The sequence below is a fragment of the Lotus japonicus genome, chromosome 5, assembly GCF_012489685.1.
Source record: "Lotus japonicus ecotype B-129 chromosome 5, LjGifu_v1.2".
NCBI classification, from domain to species: domain Eukaryota; kingdom Viridiplantae; phylum Streptophyta; class Magnoliopsida; order Fabales; family Fabaceae; genus Lotus; species Lotus japonicus.
The window spans coordinates 39,903,169-39,923,000 of NC_080045.1; the positions used below are offsets into that span (position 1 = coordinate 39,903,169).

The 19,832-nt window shown below is 37.2% G+C and overlaps 3 protein-coding genes across 4 annotated transcripts; 1 reads left to right on the plus strand and 2 right to left on the minus strand.

The window, feature by feature from the left end:
- Positions 1 to 12,072: 12,072 nt before the first annotated feature.
- LOC130720788 (uncharacterized) lies at positions 12,073 to 13,634 on the minus strand. 2 transcript variants are annotated; one of them, XM_057571485.1, is made up of 5 exons: positions 13,524 to 13,634; positions 13,005 to 13,115; positions 12,802 to 12,897; positions 12,611 to 12,706; positions 12,073 to 12,350 (listed from the first exon to the last, which is right to left on the minus strand). In XM_057571485.1, coding segments are annotated over exons 1-5 (465 nt in total). In that variant the 5' UTR covers positions 13,525 to 13,634; the 3' UTR covers positions 12,073 to 12,189. The 2 variants fall into 2 exon arrangements, with proteins under 2 accessions (XP_057427468.1, XP_057427467.1); XM_057571484.1 differs by lacking the exon at positions 13,524 to 13,634 and having other exon boundaries at positions 13,005 to 13,508.
- Positions 13,635 to 15,590: 1,956 nt separating this feature from the next.
- LOC130721214 (mitochondrial import receptor subunit TOM9-2) lies at positions 15,591 to 16,343 on the plus strand. Its single transcript, XM_057571977.1, has one exon. The coding sequence runs from the start codon at positions 15,686 to 15,688 to the stop codon at positions 16,007 to 16,009; it is 324 nt and encodes a 107-aa protein (XP_057427960.1). The 5' UTR covers positions 15,591 to 15,685; the 3' UTR covers positions 16,010 to 16,343.
- A 2,337-nt stretch (positions 16,344 to 18,680) lies between these two features.
- Positions 18,681 to 19,667, minus strand: LOC130721199 (plasmodesmata-located protein 2-like). The gene has a single exon (XM_057571953.1). It carries the CDS (start codon positions 19,574 to 19,576, stop codon positions 18,758 to 18,760), a length of 819 nt encoding a protein of 272 aa, XP_057427936.1. The 5' UTR covers positions 19,577 to 19,667; the 3' UTR covers positions 18,681 to 18,757.
- Between the last annotated feature and the right edge of the window lie 165 nt (positions 19,668 to 19,832).

Below are 19,832 nucleotides of genomic sequence, written 5' to 3' on the forward strand. Positions count from 1 at the left end.
AAGAAGGATATGGATTTCTCATCGATTGGCATAGATCTTCTCAGAGGAAAAAGAACCGATTGTTCAGGGATTGTGGTGTTGGATTTCCCACCGATCTGTTCACCTTCATCCCCAACGGTTTAAAAGAAGGCAGGGATCTGTTCAGAGGGAGGAACGAGTGGAAAATTTGGGTCTGTTATTCAGCCTAGAGTAAAGAAAAGTGTGAGATTTGCAGAGAATGGGAACACTTATGAGGTTTATAACAGAAGCACTAGCGAACCAGATCTGAATAGGGATTTGACTTGCTCGGAGGGAAGTTCTTTTAGCGATGACCAGGTAGATATTTTGGAAAATTTTGAGTTGTGCAGTTGAAGATGCTGTGGATTCTTCTCAGGGTGCCAAAAAGGATGATAGTGGAGGATCACCACATAGCAGTGATGATAGGGAAAAGAATCTAATTGGTCTTTGGTTCTGTAAATGGACTTGTAATGTTCCACTTTAGTTGTTGTTTACTAAAAAAAAAGATGTTTCTAGTACTACCCAGTTTGAGTCGAACCTCTTGTTTTGTTATTTTGTTTCTCTACTTGTATTTGGGTTCATGGGGTTTGGGAAAAATTATTTTTCTGGGTTTGTTTTTAACTTTGTGGGTTTCAGGTGGTGGTGGGTGAGGAAGTAGGAGGAGTGGTGGTTGAGGGAATGGGTTTTGTGTCAAACTCAGTTTTGGGTTTAAAGATGATGAAGATGATAGAAGAAGAAGATGAAGATCAATGATTTTCTGGGCTTTAATTTTTTTTTCTCTTTTTTAAATTAATTTTTGGGTTCAATTGCACTTTTGGTCCCCGAATCCGTTAGTTTTTTAACGGAAAATTGCCCGGGGACCAAAACTGCTGACGGAGACTAACGTCAGGGTAGTAGAATGCTATTTTTAAACTTTAGGGACTCCGTTTGCACATTTTTGAAACCTGGGGGACCAAAAGTGCTAATAAGCCTTTTTTTGTTGATTATATTGACTAGAATATGACATTTTATTTATGTTATAAGTCACATATTTTTTAAGTTGTTGATGCTATTTATAATTTAAATATATAATGTTCTTTAAAAAAATTTATTGGGGGTCCATTTTTATTATTTGCCCAGGGCCTCCAAAATGTCGGGACCGGCCCTGCACTCATGTCACAACGATTTTCTCACCAATATAGTGCAACAACTACCCTTCTCAGCAACATATCGCGCGAGAACATAGAAGAAGAGATGATGTGGTTGGAGAAATGAAACGAGAAAATGATGAGATGGGTGGAAAGGAAAGAAAGAAAACAAAAAAGATGGGCAAGTGTGGTAGGGCCCAGGGACCAACATACATGCTTTCCAAACGACAAGCCGACAAGAGGTGGGACCCAACATCACAAGGCTCGGGGAAAGTAAGCTGCGTTGTGTGGAATGGGGACAGCCCACCGCACTACCCCCATTCACCATTATTACGTTAAAAACCAACTTTATTACTATTTGCCAAGGTGAATAAGGAAACATTTTTTTTATAACCAATATATTAGAAATTGGGAGGTCTATACTCAACCACAAAAGTTAGCTTAAGAGTTAAGGTTTGCACTACCCTTATAAAGGTTATCTATGCTCTATCTCTAGCCAATGTGGAACTTCTAACACACCCCCTCACGTCCAAGACTGAACAACCTGGAACGTGGGATCAACAATAACGGGTGACCCAATAATGGGAGGTCTCCACAACAAATAACAAATGAATCTAGGATAGGCTCTGATACCATATTAGAAATTGGGAGGCCTATACTCAACCACAAAAGCTAGCTCAAGAGTTAAGGTTTGCACTACCCTTATAAAGGCTATCTATGCTCTATCTCTAGCCAATGTGAGACTTCTACACAATCCAATATATTGAAATAAAGTACAAAGGGTACTTCAACCCAATACAAGAGAATGAAAAAGAAAAGTACAGGATAAAACAAATACAAAAAAATACAGCTCCATAATCCTGCTGAGAAAGAAACAAAACCCCATGGAGGTAAGACTCTATAAAAAATGTCTCATTAAAACCATACTAAGAAAAACTCCCTTGGGTAAAACCTAGATGGAAAAAGAGAACATAGATTATATAGACACAAACAAAACCTCTAAGGGGAATTAAAATACAGATTCTGATCCTATTCAATCCTTCAATAGCCAATCCAAACCATCAAGAAACTACAGTTTCGCATTCCTTCCAGCTCCACTGTGTATTCCACCAGCAAATACTTGAAAGCTATCCATTTTAAAAGCACAATATCCTCTGTATAATGGCAATGAATCCCCAGGCAGCACACAAAACGTCAACACATAGAATGCATACACTACGGTAGCGTTTGGTATACACGTTTGAACGGGACGGAACGGGACATATGAGTTATGTTCTACGTTTGCCACGTTTTTAAGATGGAACGGAACAGGACATGAGACTCTAGGAACGAGACATTTTGGTTCCATGAAAAAGGGTCGAACGAAAGAGAACGGAACGGAACACTTATTACAAAGACAAAATTACCCTGAATCTATTCTTGTATTTCCTTAACTTTTAACCCTTTCTTCTTCTCTATCTCATTGAGCCACCTGTGTTTCTCAAATTTGTCATTTTTTTTTACAAAAACAAATTGCCTCTTCACCCATCACTGGTTACCACCATTCATTTGCCGTCGTCGGCCTCCATTCTTCGCCATCGACCTCGGCGGCAGAACCACCATGCATTGCTGGGTGCCCAAATCGCCCAAGGGAGAGGGACATATGGTGCAGGAAGAGATCGAGGTAACACACTGGTTCACGATTTGGCTTCGTTTGCAGCGGCCTGAGTATCCACGACGACGGATCTAGCCATTGGGCGTAATGGTTTCTTGTTGCGGCGTGGCGGATGTCCGGTGGCGGACTGGTTGCGCATGATGGGGGCTCGACTTGATGGAGGCAATGCTTGTCGGTGGCTGTAGCAGTGCAAGGTCCTTTGGCTGGGAGAGGAAACGACCATGAAAGGGGAGAGGCCATTGAAGCTGTTGTTTCAGGCTTGCAGCGTTATGTTTAATTTGGGGAAGAAGCGTCTTTTGTATTTTCTTTTTCGCTTATTTGCACTTTTGGTCCCTGATGTATCACCTTTGTGCGATTTTCGTCCCGGATCTTTAAAACGAGCGATTTTAATCCCAAACGTTTACATAATGTGCAATTTTGGTCTTGCCGTCAATTGAAGACAGAAAAAGCTGATGTGGCCCTTTTAAATGACGTGGCACCTCTAATTAATTTTAAAAAATATTAAATAAAAAAGTAAAATGTTTTTTTTAAATAATTTTCTTCTTTCTTCTTCATCTGCTCTCTTCTTTCTTTCTCTGAAACCCATAAAACCAGAGAAGAAGATGCCATTGAGAAGAACCAGCAAACAAAAATTAAACCCAGAAAAAAAGACATGGAAACAAAGGAAAAATCCAGAAACAAACCCAGACTTCATCTTCTTCCCATCATCATCTAAAACACACTTGAAACTAACCCCCAAAACCAAAACACATCGAACCCCCAAAAACCCAAACTTCATCTTCGTCCCAGAATCAAATTCATGTTTTTCCCAAACCAAAAACCTAGAAACATCGAACCCCCATAAAGCCAGAAACACAACCTGAGAAATCTTCTACAAATCTCAGATTGATGTTGAGTCCAGGAAAAAAAAAAGAAATCGAAACAGGGAGAAAGAAGAGGAAGAAGAAGAGGGAATAAAAAGAGAGAGATAGAAAGAAGAAGAATAAACCGAAAGAAAGAAAGAAAGAAGAAGGGTGGTGTGGTGGCTGCGAGGGGTGGAGGAAGAGCCAGACTCAGAGAGGATATGGGGAGCTTCGGAGGCGGATTCAGGAATGTAGATGAAGAAAAAAAAGTATTGCAAAAGATTCTTTTTGTTAAAAAACATTTAGTTTGTTATTTTTTTAATTTTTACTAGCGCCACGTCACCTTTTTCCGTTTTCAATTAACGGAAAAAAGACGGAAGGACCAAAATTGCACATTATGAAAATATTTGGGATTAAAATCACTTGTTTTAAAGATCTAGGACGGAAATCACACAAAGGCGATACATCAGGGACTAAAAGTGCAATTAAGCCTTTCTTTTTTTTTTTGAAACTGACTTTATCTTTTTTTTTTTCAATGTGTTATCTTTTTATTCAATCCAATTTTTATATTTATCTTTTTTTTAAAGGAGTTTTTATGTTTATATGTATAAAACAAAATGTAATATGATATGAATTTTTTTTCTTTTGTTTGAACGTGGATATGAAAAAAATATTCTATTTGAAAAAATGTTTTTTAAATACTTATCTAATATATATAAACCATTATTAGGGGTATATGTGTAATTAACTTGATGGTTCTCATCTGTCCATAATGTATTTACCAAACGCAGTGTACAGAACATTATTGTCCTGTTCCTTCCCGTCATGTTCCGTTCTGTTTCGTTCCATTCCGTTCTGTACGATTTCCAAACGCTACCTACGTATCCTCCAAGCAAGCAATTGGTTCACTTACCCATTCTGACAAAGCATGATTAAAGTTCCTACTCTTTGATTTGAGCCAAAGCCAAGCTTTTGTCAGGAAACATGCTTTTTTTTTATGAATAATAAGGAAATATGCATAACAAAAATCAAAAGATTCTATAATTCTAATTCATTTTGAAACAATTAAAATAAGAAGAAAAATATTAGCGCTTGAATTTTTTTCCCGCTTCTTACCAGAAATTTTTTTTTGTTAAAATGTCAAATTTATCCATATTTTTCGTGTCTTTCAGAAAGTGCTTTCTTTACTAAACAATTAGACTGGGTTAAGTTTTATGTGTATTCAAATTTATATCTTTATTTAATTCTTTATTTTCTATTTTAAATATTTTAATTGTTAGACTGTGTAAATGTATAGTGTGATTAAACTCAATTTAATATTACAATTTCCCTTATGGAGCCCACTGGTTTGAGTCCCCGGTTGGTGAGTGCCATTCTCTTCTGTTAAAGGACTCTGGTTCCTTGCCCCCTCTGTTTGGTTTTAGTGAGCCTTAGTCAGTGGCGGAGTTTGACCGAAATCTTTAAAGGGGCCAAAATGAACATACTTGAAAATAAATTTCTCATAGAGTGCAGTACAAGAATGTTTTAAGAATTAAGAAAAATTTTAATAGACAACTTTTAACCTTTAATTATATTCATTGAAAATTTTTCATCAAGTTCAAACTTGTAAAACTTGTAAAACTTGTATCAAACGTCCCCATAAAAGTTTGTGTAGAGACAATGAGTATTGTCCAAGTTCAATATGTTGCAGCATGAGAGAGAAATACTCAATAATTAGACTTTAGAAGGTTTGATCTAACTCAACCTAAAAGCTACGCGATACCATATTAGAATTTTAGAGGTCTAAATCAACCAAAAATTTAGTTAATTCAAGAGTTGAAGATTGTTCTACCATATAAAAGTTATCTATGTATGCATCTAGACAATGTGAGACTAGTAACAATAATATTCAAAAAAGAGTTTTCAGAAAAATAATAATAACATTCGAAAAAGAAAGAAATTGAAACTCTTGTGAGAAGCTATATTTTTAGTAAATACAATTTTGTGAGAATCACACTTTAACCACTCCAATAAAATCTCAACTCAATCCAATTTGTGAGTTTTTTTTTTTTTTTGATAGGCAATAAGAATTATATTGAATAGAAGTACAAGGGGTACTTCAACCCAATACAAAGGAGAGAAGGGATAAGAAAAGAACTAACAAATACAGACAAAGATCCTACAACAACAAAACTACCCCACCTAATACTTCCAAGAAAATAGACTTCACAAAAAAAGCCTCATTAAAACCTTGCTAGGATAAAACCCCCTTGGAAAAACCTAGCAAGGAAAAAGAATACCAATTTTGCAAAGCCAAAAGAGTATCTTCAAGGAAGCTTACAAAAAGGTGTTTTGATACCAATATCTCGTCATAAAAAAGGTGTTATTAGTATTATGTATATTGATAGTACTGTTTTTTTCAAAATTTTGGGAGGGCCTAGGCCACTCTATGTCCTCAAGATAATCTGCCACTGGCCTTAGTGCTCGGGGGTCTTAGCCCCCTCCTTGTAACCAAAAAAAAAATTACAATTTACAATACTCCAAAAGCTTAGGGAGAGGGAAGCGTTAAAAAATTGAAACTCTCCTCCTATAGCCCTATAGAGTTTCTTCCTCTATTAGAGAATGTATAGTTTTTTTTCCTGCTTGTTCTGTTTTTTTTTTCTTTGAAAATGAAAGATATAATATATTAAAATATAAAGTTGAGAAACATTTCCTTGGGTACAGTAACCATGCCAACAAAACGTCAGCGAAAGCTCAACAACTATAGCCAAAAACCTCTCAAATACCTCAAAAAAACACACCGCAATAACCAAAACCCCCTACACTTGGCATCAAGGAAAGACTCCCATTTGAAGTCGAAAAAACAGTGACAAGAACAAACCTATCAAACTGCACGACACCTGTAAAACAGAGATATAACCTAGCCAACCAAACCAAAAAACCGAACAACCAACCCCCACAAAAGCGCCATAGAGCTATAGAGTAAGACAAAGAACCTAAAAGAAAATCAATATAAAATAAAACTAGATGTAGACAAGGAACTGGACAGTGGTTTTATAGCTTTTCAATCTAAAAATAATGATACCCAAAAAGAATATATTCATTTTGAAAGATATGTTAAAAAATTATCCAATCTAATAAAAATTGAAAATTGGATGAGAAATTAAAATATTCCAAATAAATAAAAACACAAATAATTATAGGGGGCTTATCAAGTGAGAGGAAGAAGAGCGAATAGCGTGATGAGGAAAATAGAGGCGCGTCTAGGATAAGGGGTTTTACCTATGCGTTGATTATCATCCAATGGTTAATATTAATTTTTCTCATCTCTCACAATAAAACATTCCTCTCACTTGATACGCCCATGTAATTATATAATTCGTAATTTTAAATTTATCTTCAGGCTTTGTTTTATTGGGAAAATTTTTTCACCGAGAAGGATTTTTGTTATTCTTTTTAGGAACCAATCTCTACACCTATATTTATATGTTCATCAACTTTTACAACTTGAATTATCCTTTAAGACGTAAATTTATCTATAAACTTTTTATAATTTATTTTGAGAAGAAGTCTCTCTTTGTCCATGATAGATTTGTTTTAAATAAAGACAACCACTTAGCAAGTTAGCATGAAGAAAGAAAACACCTCTCAAGCATAGTAATTTTACATTTTTTTTGTGCCGATTGTTTTTCTAGGTTTGGCCGCGTTTTGGGGTTCTTTATTGCCTATGAGTTGTATTCTCTTTGACTAATATATATATATATATATGGATCAAGTGAGAGGAGGGTTTCTTATGTGAGAGTGAGAGGAATGATTTTCAGCCTTTAGATCTAGATTAATAATTTCTGCTTTCTAAAAAAATTTACATTTTTTTTAATTTTAAATTTCATGTATGCATGCGTCATTATTTGATTTTTCATCATTTTCTCTATTAGAAATTGGTAGGTCTAACTCAACCCAAAAACTAGCTCAAGAGTTAAGGTTTGCTCTACCCTTTATAAGCATTTGGTTGGCCACACCCCCTCACGCCCAAGGCTGGACATCTGGAGCGTGAATTAACATCAAAGGGTGACCTAATTTCGGGAGGTCTTCACAACAAATGAATCTAGGATAGGCTCTGATACCATATTAGAAATTGGTTGGCCACATCTCTAGCCAATGTGGGATTTCTAACAATGTTAGAAATCCTAAGTTAGAACCACACACCACAAAACCTTAGGCTTAAGGCAATGGGTGTGTGTTCTTTATTATATATGCACTTGTGCACTTGCTAATTTAGGCAATGTGAGACTTTTTTGAGTCACCACTTTATTATCTCTATTACTCCCCCTCAATTGAGACTCCATTTTTTTTTTTGCCTGTGCCTTGCACTCCAGCGGGAACATCAGTGGTCGTCGGACTTGTGCTCCTTCGTCTGAGTCTGCCTTTCAACTTTCTTTGTCTGGGCTAGTACTCTAGCGGGAACATCGGAGTTCCTTGGACTTGTGCTCCTTCGTCTGAGTATGAGGCATTGGCTTGCGCAAATGGGACTACCATTTTTGCTTTTTTTTTCAATCTTTTTTTTTGGGAAGCGGAAGTCATGGCTTGGATCAGACCAGCTCTGATACCATGTTAGAAATCCTAAGTTAGAACCACACACCACAAAACCTTAGGCTTAAGGCAATGGGTGTGCGTGTTCTTTATTATATATGCACTTGTGCACTTGCTAATCTAGTCAATGTGAGACTTCTTTGAGTCACCACTTTATTATCTCTATTATTCTCTCATTTAATATGAAAATATTGTCATATATGAAGACAAATATGTTTTCTCTCATTTTCGTGGCGGTTTTTGGTTTATGGTTTGAAAATTTTAAAAACTAAAACATGATTTTTCAGTTCTGGTTTATAAATTTAATTTTTGTTTTTTGTGGTTTTCAGTTTTAAAATTGTTAACTTTGTAAATCTATAATAGTCACAACAATTAACAACTTTGTGGATCCACGACAATGGATGGTAGTTATGACTTCATAATGGAGGGGTCAGGTCGAAGTGGTGTTAGAGTTTTGATGTTACCTAGTGATGGTAATAGTGACAGTTGGGGTGGTGGAGGGTGGTAGTACAGTGACGGTGACGATGGAGGCTGTTATGATGGCGGTGAAGGTGTGGTGTTGGAGGGGGATGTTACCAAGTGGTTGAGGGCAGTGGAAGCGACATGGTGGTTGTGGTGGTAGTTGTAGTGGAGTCAACAGGGGTGGTGGATGTGGAAGTGGTAGAGGATGGTGGTGGAGGTGACAACGGTAGTGATGGAGGGTGGTGGGGCAGCGAGTGATTGTGGTGGTGGTGGTGGTGGCGCAAGTGTCAGTGGTGATGATAATTAATAATTTACATTTTCATGCATTACTAAAAATTCTTATTAGTGTAGATATTTTAAACTTACTTTAATTCTTTTTCATTGGTTGGTTGAAATTTATGCGGGATCCTCTAAAAATAAGGGTGTCACTTCCAATTCAATTAGAGTGTAAGACCCTCATGAATTTCAATTAATTAATAAGAGAGTGTTGAAAAGAAAATGTTAAATTAAGTATTATTGACATTCCTCAAACTTTTTTCTCATTAGTATCAACTATGTCTTGTAGGCTTGTAGCATAAACTAATGACATTATTATAAAACAATTATAATACCACTGTAACAGTGTATATTTATAATATATAGAAAATATTTTTTCCCAATATATTCCATAACAGGTAGCCACGAAACTAATCCATCGAGGTTTTGAGATTATTCATTTTAGTAAATCGTATAACTTATTGGTAAATTGCCAAATCACTTCTCAGTGTACCGTTTCAATCCTAGTATATTAGCAATAACAACAATTACAAGTGCCTTCAGTTGGACATACCAACTCACAGTGACAAAGATATGGTTAATGTACCCAAATTGTCACCATTTCTAAAACACAGAATCCTTGAAATGGCATGCATGATCTGCCAAAACTTCACTCGCATAAATGTTTCTTATTTTAGATTATACCCATGAAAGATTCAACTCACGGAACCTTGGACTATGTTAGGATTATTAGTATTTAATTTAGGAATCTATCTTTATAGTATCTTTTATATTAAGATGTTATCTTTTATTCTAGTATTATATCTTCTGTATTTCTTAGGGATTAAGTTATTGATATTAGGATTAATTATGATAAATAGGAGTCCTCTCCTTAGGTTAGAGTGATGGATTAGTTTATTGAGTTTGTAAAGGGAACCAGCCCTATTGAAGAGGAACCAGCCTCTTGGTTCTAAGAGGAACCAGCCTCTTAGTTCTTATCTATCTTTATTTTCCAGTCCTTTATAATAAAATACCAAAAATATTCCCTTTTTCCCTATTTTCTCTATGGTTTCTCCACGTTAGGATTTTCGGGTCCTAACAATTGGTCCGACCTGTCGGATCGAAATTCCGCCAGCCACCATTACCCTTCCTCTTGCCTTTACCACACCCGCCGCTGAAAACCCAAAAAAAAAACTATTTATCTGCGACACTGTTCATCCCGCGAGTACTGTTCATCGCACACTATTCACATCTGCATACTTTTCGCTGTTCTGGCCGTTTCTTGCTGTTTTTTTCCATCATGGAGGAATGGCAGGCTATTGTGCAAAAGTTTCCAAAGTTTGATGGGGTGGATCCACTATCTTGGATTGCTCGGGCCGAGAAAATCTTTGAGGTCCACAATTTGCAAGGGCAAGTCAAGGTGCAATTGGCTTCCCTTAGCATGGACGGGGAGAAGGCCAATAATTGGTTTTATTGTTACTGTTATCAAGATCTCGATCTCACTTGGAATCGCTTCATCTCCCTCTTGCTTCAACGTTTTGGCTACGGGTATCGAGCTAACATTTACAAGAGGCTGAACACTCTCCGACAAAGCAGTACTATTGACGCTTATGTGCGGGAATTTGAAGCTGTGGTGGCCCATGTTCCTTGTCTTTCTGAAGAGCGGTTGTTGGAGTGTTTTCGGTGGGGCCTCAAACTGATGGTTCGTCATAGGTTGCATTCTTTCCGTCCTACAACTTTGTTGCGTGCCATGGAGATTGCTAGGGAAATTGATGCAGAATTTAGCCTTGCTGAAGAACAATCACTGGCTCCAGAGGCTTCTCTCCCCCCTCCTTCTCACACTGAAGGGGAAACCGTTGCTAGTATTTCGGTGGAAGAAGAAGGCATACTCAAGGATGACTCAAGCGAAGACGTACTGATGGAGGACTCAAGCAATCAACATGTTGCGCTTACTTCTAAGACTTCTAATGAGTCCAAGCAAGACACTACTTTTCCTCTAGAAGGTCCCCAAGAAGATGTTGCCAATATGCCTCACATCAGCCCAATCTCTATGGTAGATGCTCCGTTGTCAATGTCTGTGAATGCTGTTATGATTGAAAAATTTGGCAATACAGACGATTTCAAGCATCTGGGTACACAATTAACATTGGTATTTGTGGACAAAGTTGATCATTCAATGCGGAGGGGTGCACCCTCAATACCGATGCCACTATGGGTACTCAATGTGTTGTCCAAGCGACCTCCTCCAATGCCGCCAGATCTGGACACTTGGACACTTGCTGTTCTGGCGCCTCGCTCGGATTGCCGCCTACAATGGGACCCGGGAGGGGAAGATTGGATCTACTATGCTACTTCCAACCTTGAGGACAAGGTTGATTTTAGGGGGGGAGTATTGTTAGGATTAATTATATTAGTATTTAATTTAGGAATCTATCTTTATAGTATCTTTTATATTAAGATGTTATTTCTTATTCTAGTATTATATCTTCTGTATTTCTTAGGGATTAAGTTATTGATATTAGGATTAGTTATTATAAATAGGAGTGCTCTCCTTAGGTTAGAGTGATGGATTAGTTTATTGAGTTTGTAAAGGGAACCAGCCCTATTGAAGAGGAACCAGCCTCTTGGTTCTAAGAGGAACCAGCCTCTTAGTTCTTATCTATCTTTATTTTCCAGTCCTTTATAATAAAATACCAAAAATATTCCCTTTTTCCCTATTTTCTCTATGGTTTCTCCACGTTAGGATTTTCGGGTCCTAACAATTGGTCCGACCTGCCGGATTCGAACCAGCGACCTAAGGATATCGGACCAATTGTTAGGACCCGAAAATCCTAACGTGGAGAAACGATAAAGAAAATAAGGGAAAAGGGAATATTTTTGGTATTTTCTGAATATAAGATTGATATTAAAATTAAAATGATAAATAGGAACTGAGAGGCTGGTTCCTCTTAGAACCAAGAGGCTGGTTCCTCTTCAATAGGGCTGGTTCCCTTTACAAACTCAATAAACTAATCCATCACTCTAACCTAAGGAGAGCACTCATATTTATAATAATTAATCCTAATATCAATAACTTAATCCCTAAGAAATACAGAAGATATAATACTAGAATAAGAGATAACATCTTAATATAAAAGATACTATAAAGATAGATTCCTAAATTAAAAACTAATATAATTAATCCTAACAGACTACATGAATCAAATTCCAACAAAGTTTTGATGCCTCTTCTTTCAAGTAGTATGACCTCTTTTATGATTGGAATCAAATGTGCACTTAGTTTTTACAGGATTGTTTCCTTTGAAACCTTAGTTTTTCCTAGCTTGACATTGTTACACAAATCCTTAGCTGGAGATTCGATCTTCCCTCTTGTGTCTTTCTTTCTCTGAGTTGAGGATACATTGTTGTTCAAGTCATTCATAATTCCGACTAATTCATCATTATCTGAAAGCAAAACAACAGTTCAAATCATTTAAATTTTTTGTTTCCATGTTTGATCCCCAACCAGATAGCAGCTAAGCCTATTGTTGCATGTAATCACATAACATAATGACTTCCACTATTTTTTTACCCGGTGTTAACCGGGTATCCTCAAGCGATAACCATGAGACTAATCATTCATCTCATTGTCAGCGCACTAAGTAGATAGTTGTGAGACTACATCGTCGCTCCACATAAACATTTTTCGACTAATAAAAATTTACCTGGACTAGATAAAACTGCACGTGGACGCATAACAGAACTAGCTCTCGCATTTTGCTTTGGACTCTCACCAACTCGTTTGCTACTCTTCAATATTCCTGTGGAAGTTGAAACATCACTAAAATCTACATCAGTTTTTCCCTTTACCAAAAGAAGCAATGCTAAAGTGACATCTAATAAGGGAAAACTCAACCTTTAGTTGAAGGAGTGGATCTGATTGGTCTATATTGAGGACAAGACTTGGTGTCTTTTGAAATTGATTGTGAACAGTTGCTCTGATTCTTCTCTTCTGCTCTCAAAGATTAATAATTTCGTTTTTGAAGCCAAAGAAACTAAATTTGCAGCGGTAAAAGATAGACATTGTGGCTAAGCCAAATCAAATTATAAACGAATTACCTTTGTAGTTAAGGGACTCAATGTACTTCAAGATCATCCAAGTTCCACTATCATTTTGAGGATAAACAAAGTCTTTTTGCTCTGGGACTCTCACTTTCACTCTTGGATACACTTCAGAAAACAGCTTAAGGTTATACATAATAGTATAAGATATACTGGTTCTGGTATACATATCTACAAAATTACCCAAAATCATTTAAGGAAAAAGAAGAAATTAGTCAATCCACCTAGCAAGAACTACAGAGTGATAAACCAATAAAATGAAACTGACAAATTAGTAAGAAATTAAGAATTGAAGAATGGTTGAAACCAGAAAGATCTTCTGCCATTTTGTAAATTCTGTAGCTGAAAATTCCAAAGGATGGTATCTCATTTTCAACATATGAAATCAGTATAACATAGCTTTTCAATACACATGAAATTCTTCATAAGCTAAACAAAGAACCATAGGACTTTGACAGAATTCAGATAAACATGCATAATGCATTGCAAACGAGAAGCCATGTGAAGGAAACTCACTTTTGTGTGCTCTTCTGAAATCAAGAGACTAGAATAGATTTGCTATGTGAAAAATATGTAACACTTGGAAAGATAAAAGTATAAAACTTCTTGTAGGTTATAAAGCTCAGCCCCAAAGCACAACAGCCTGGGGAGATTTGGTTATTTGAGTGAAAAAGAAGTCACAAGGGTGGGGTTAACTGAAAAGTGCAAATTATGTTCCTTGACTTAAACATCAAGTAGGTTGGATTTGTCAGATACATACATGTGAGTGGTACTGAATGAGAATTATGAGTTTTATAACATTCTAAATGATGATATGGAGTGCTGAGTGTGAACTCTTCTCCCCTCCTTCAAGAAGTCTACTGGTGGTTCCACACAGGCAAGGTGGGTCTGTTGGTTGCATTCGGGTAAGGCGAGAAAGTGATGATATTGTGGACTACTAGTTCCTATGGAACCAAGATGCATAAGCATTAAGCAATAAGAACTAAAAATTTTCAATTTTTAATCATTCACTTGCATCTATTTTCACCCTGCTTTTTTCTAATCTCATTTTCTATCTTATCACATTATTAATCATTTCTCTCATATTTTATAACCCTATTGTTTTGTTTGGATCGGCTCACTGGTCGACTTGGTATCCAATTGTGTTAACGATCCGGTCTTCAAGCTACGATAAGAAGGAGTGGGGGGAGGGGTCACCTACAAAAGAGACTCAAATTAGACTATGATTGAGATAGAAAGTGTGTATACCTTAACTATGGATAGTGACCCCATATTTATAAGTAATGTTATTACTTTGACGGTTTGTTCCCTCTCCCTCGATAATCCAAGATATTCATGGAGCAGTTTTTGAAATTGAACTATGAAGACAAATAACATTGATTTTTTTTTTCTTTCTGTAATGACTTATTTGTGTGATAAAAAATAAATTCGGAATAATTGTACACTCAAAATTGTTAACTGAGTTCGGCTAATAATTCATACGTCTGGTTTGTCGCAGATCTTTTACTGAAAAGTAAAACATACACAATGTCTACAAAATCACTCATAACTCAATTACGCAGAAGCTAAGCTCTTCATTCTCCTTGTCTTGGTTGTGTATTTTGTTGCTTCGTTCTTGCATCAATTTATTGGTAAAATGTTTGACATAAGCTTTGTAATTTGTTGTGAGATTTTGATGAGAATCCAACCAGAACCTCTATTAACTTGAGGCCTAAGATAGTTCTGGTGTATTCTAGAAGGGGCAGGAAGGGAACTAATGAAAAAATCCTTCTAATGGTAACTTCCCGTGCTGAGTCGTAGGAACTGTGGGAGGGGGGAAGGAGAAAATAGGGGTGAGTAAGGAATCTAGGTATAACGTAATGGTTCGAGTTGGCTCAAGTCCATCAAACCTGAATCCTATTATGTTTCTTAAGGTCCAGGGACGAGTTTGAGTTTAAAAGTTAGACCCGATCAATATTTCGGGTCAGATGAAAGGTAAGCACAACTCGTCTTAACCTGTTCCACAAACACCTCTTACCAATTAGTTTCAAAACATGCCTATGTAGGAACTATGCACGAAGGATTACAATTTCTTAAATTAACATCACACTGATACAATTTCATGTAATAGTAGCTTCAAACCTCTAAGGCTTTAACGATCTGCTATGTATCTTTGATAAAATATTACATTAGAAATACATCTCATGATATAGTTAGCTTGGAATTGTGTGCTATGTAAAATTTAGTTTAGAAGATCTAATAATTGTATAATTTCTTTAATAAATTATTAATATGATTAAAAATTAGTTTTTTTTGCATAATGAAAAATTATTTATAATTTAAAATATTTTATAATTTTTTTATGGGAAATTGAAATTGAAATTTACATCCAATTTTTCATCTCGACCAACTCAGACTCATCTTTTTTATGGTTCAATCTTAGTTAAATCCGTACATTTTAAAATTTCTTCGAATACGAATTCAGGTTTAAAACAGACCCGATCAATATTTAGGCTTGGGTGAAAGACAAGTCTGACCCACCCTAGAAGGTGGGTGTGATTGTGACTTGTGAGGGCCGCACCCGCACGGTACCAAAATAAAAAGCGCGAGAAGGGGTTATCTGATCAAAGCTAAAACCCTAGCTACCTGGTGTCGCTGCAGCCATTTTCGACTCGACTCTCTCCAACTCCGATCCATCCATGGCGTCGCAAGGCCGAAGAGGTGGAGTGTCTCTCCCAGACAGGCCAAGCAACTCCTCCTCCTCCTCCTCCATCATCTCCAGGATCTCACGCTCCCCCATCGTCTCCCGAGGAAGGCTAGTCGCCGGCGACGCCGGCTTCGTCGCCAAGAAGCTTCTCAAGAGCACCGGCAAGGCCGCTTGGATCGTCGGCACCTCCTTCCTCATCCTCGTCGTGCCGCTCATCATCGAGATGGACCGCGAGCAGCAGCTCAACGACCTCGAGCTCCAGCAGGCTAGCCTCCTCGGTACTCCCTCCGCCACCGGCATCCCTCCACCCATCTGATTCAACATCATCACACATCTCTCATTGATTGGTTTGAGAAGAACAATTTAGTTTTTGGGTCTAGGGTTTTCAATTGCTATTAATAAATTTATAATCATCTATTATAGGGTTTTGTTATAGGGTTTTGTGTATGCTTAATCTTTAGTATCTATTATTAATTTTCATAGCGCAATGCGGAATGCTTGATTCTATTTAGCTGATAGTACTCACTATTATTAGTGAGTGTGAGTGTTTGTGTTGTGGTTTTGCCTCTGTTTTGGAGGTTATTTTCCCATAATCATTGGAGTAAGACAATTTCTTAGTCTTACTAATCATGTCTCTATGTTTATATGTTTATACCTCTTGAAGAATGCAAAGCACTTTGCATTGTTCTTTCCCTTATATTGGTTTTGGTGTTTTATTTGGGGGATTGAAAAATGATCTATTTTGGAAATCAAATCAGTTATGGGCTTGGAAACACATGTTTCATCATATCCTTCTTTTTTTTTAGTATTGTCTTCTGAAACGCAATCTTGTTTATGATTTGGTTGTGCTTAATATCACTCTATTGCTAACTTCTTAGAGTAGCTTTGGCTACAATGCTTGGTGTTAGGATTTGTTTCGAAAAGGAGAGGTGAAGGAGACATCTCCTATCATGGTTTCAAATTACTGTGGATGTGTTGTGCCTGTTTTGTAAATCACATGAAATTTTGCAACTCTCACAGGCCATATAATGCCAGACATGAACTTCTTCCATTCATGTTTCGGTGCTGTTAATTCTTTCTCTTTACACAAAAACATGAACCAGGGTTGGGTGGAGTCAATTGATACTACTAGTGAACTTGTGTGATCACCTGAAACAGAGAAGAACAACTCTATAAATATTGCAGACTTGTGAGTTTAATTTTATTCAACCCATTTTTCCTTAGTTTCTGAGCTTGCTCTGGCAACCTTTGTTCAATTAGCAGAGCTGCCGAGGGTAGTTTTAATTTTTCCCTCAATTAGTAGATGTGCTGAGCAGGTCTGTGTCAGACCCTTTTACTAGAGCCCTATAACCTTTATTTTTCACACACACTATTGGTATTTCTTTGCTCTGGTTTGGTTGGGTATTTTTCACACACACATGATGTTCTGCATTGTCATTTTGTTCATGCCCCAGCTTGAGCTTGACTGAGTAAACCACCAGGTATAGATACCGGTTTCTGGTCTTGCCCTGATGCCCCTGTTCTTGGTCTTGCCCTGATGTTAACGTGCACTGTCCTTTTTTGCTCCATGAATCACCTTATGTGATTTTTTACAATTGATATGATGTTTTGATATATATTAGTGGATCTGTGGATGTTTTAGTAAAACCTATTATGAGTTTACTAGAAATTCTTACAAGAAGCTGTTAAAAAAAACCTTATTGTAATAAAGCCAATTTAAACGCCTATTTTTTACAGTCGAAAAATATTTTTTGGTTTTTATGTTTAATTTCTATGCACAAATATTTTTAATTTGATCTTCCCTAATGTTGCTATACTTATTACTGAGGCTACTATACATAGTATACTTCCTCCATTGTATCTCCTAATTTGCCGATTCTACCAAAACGGCAGACTTACAACATGTTTGTTTTTACATCATTGATGTAGTAAAAAGTTACTGATACAATTTGAATTTGTTAGCGTTGAAATGTTTAATTGAGTGCTCATGACACAAGTTAGGGCGTAGTTCTGAATTGAGTTTTGGAATGGAGTGACTAATGAGAAATCTTTCCCTTGTTGGAGAGCTAATGGGTCAGCTGCATATTCACGTACGTAAGCAAGTGATCCTCTTCTTTCGCAAGAAGCATTACTCATTTCCTAAATTGTTTGATACTTACACAGTGGAAGAGCTAACACCTCCCTTCCCCCTCACTTGCCCTCCCCTTCCCCTCAAAACCTTTCATTCCCTCCCTTAAAAATCACAAAACACCATTGATTTCATTTACACTGAATGTGTGCAAGGTGAAAACAAACACGCTATTCTTGGTTGGACAACATCAAAGCAAACACACTGTTAGAAATGCATAAAAAATAAAAGTTGGACCAACAATGGAGTTATATCTACCCAAAACAGAGAAGACCATAATAAAGAGAAATATGTCATATAGTTGTTATCTCGCTGGTAAAATCAAATGGTAGGGATAGAGAACCATAACACATCAATGCATCATCCAATAATACGTAGGCCTTACTTTCTCCTATCATACCACAATGGGATTCACCCGTGTTAGAATATAATAGAATATTAGGTAGAATATTCTTTATTTATTTAGCTATGTAATTAAGTATGTAATCAGGTTTAGATTTGTTTAGCTTTTATTAGTCAACTATGTAATTGTATAAATAAAGTGTTTGCTCATCAATAATATTCCCGGAATACAATTCCTTCAACCCGTTCAAAAAAATATGTATGTAGAACAAACACTAAATTATGATAATATTATCGTAACTTACTAACTTTGACCCCTTGGTCCTATACTCCTATTCCTAGCTAGAAGCTCCAAGTATATTCACCTAAAATTTGATCAACTAGATCTATAGACCACTGAGGTTTACTTGATATATGCAGTCCAATTCAGTTGTTACCTATCTCTTTTCTTCAACAAACGGACTTGAGATATAGCAAACAAACAATCAAGAACCCCAGAGCTGCAAATACTCCCACAACTATAGCTATGGTTTTCTGCTGGTCTTGTGCCCCTTCTGACCCTGTGATCCAATCAAACACAAAACACAGGCTTTTTTAAATTAGATCAAAACATGGTAAAGAAGATATTTTCTCTAATGTTGTACCTGGAAGAGAAGGTGACAAGCAACACACTCCATTGTTGGGGTAAAAGGTGTAGCTGATGTAGCACTTGTGCAGATAAATTTCTGCAGATGTTGAGTCCCCGCACTCAATTTTTGCCTGATCCTCAGCACTCTTCACACAATCCACACAGTCATTGTTGGCCAAATCACCCTCACATTGGCCCAACACGTAGAAAGACTGTGATGAGTTCACTGTGTAGAACAATTTCCCACCATTTCTCACTCCACTTTCCACCATCCCAAACACCAAATCCCTTCTCTTCTCAAAGCCATCAATACCATTCACCTGCTTTGGCCCGCAAACCTTGTAAAGCAGTAGAGTCTCTGGTACCTGCTCGAACCCCACCACCTCGTATCTCAGGTAGCACTCGCTAAGCTGAACCCGCGCAGCCGCAGCCAGATTGCTACAGAGCTCTCCACGCTCCAGCATATCAGAAATCTTGCTGACACAGCTGCAGCATGCAGGGTTCGAGAGGTCTCCTCTGCATTGGAACATGCCCATGATCACATTCTCGCCGGAACCGGAGGTTGTGGTGGAGAAGGCCTTTTGTCCAGATAGCTCCACTAGAGAAGCCAAGAGGGCTTTGAGGTTCTGTGAGAAAATCCCTGATGGGTCATGCAGTTTCTGTTCTGCACAGTCCTTGTAAACCAACTTTGTGCTGTTATCTTCATCAGACATAGGGTGCAGAAGAAGGAGCCTGGAAACAGTGAAGAGAAAAAGAAAGGGAATGTGGTAACGTTTTCTGATCATGCTGGTGCTGCCTATTTGATGGGTAGAAGAAAAAGGGTAGTTCTTTTTTCCCTCACACACAAAATGGAAGATAGCTCTGGTTTTATTTGGTTTTGGGGACTTTTGATTTCCTCATTTTCCTTCTTTGTGTATATATCAGTCTCCACCATAGTGATGGATCATATTGCAATTGTGGTCATGTTAATTGAAAACAAGTTTTACATTTTATCCATCTTTGGAGTCATGAATCAGAGACTTGTTACGCATGATATGTAAG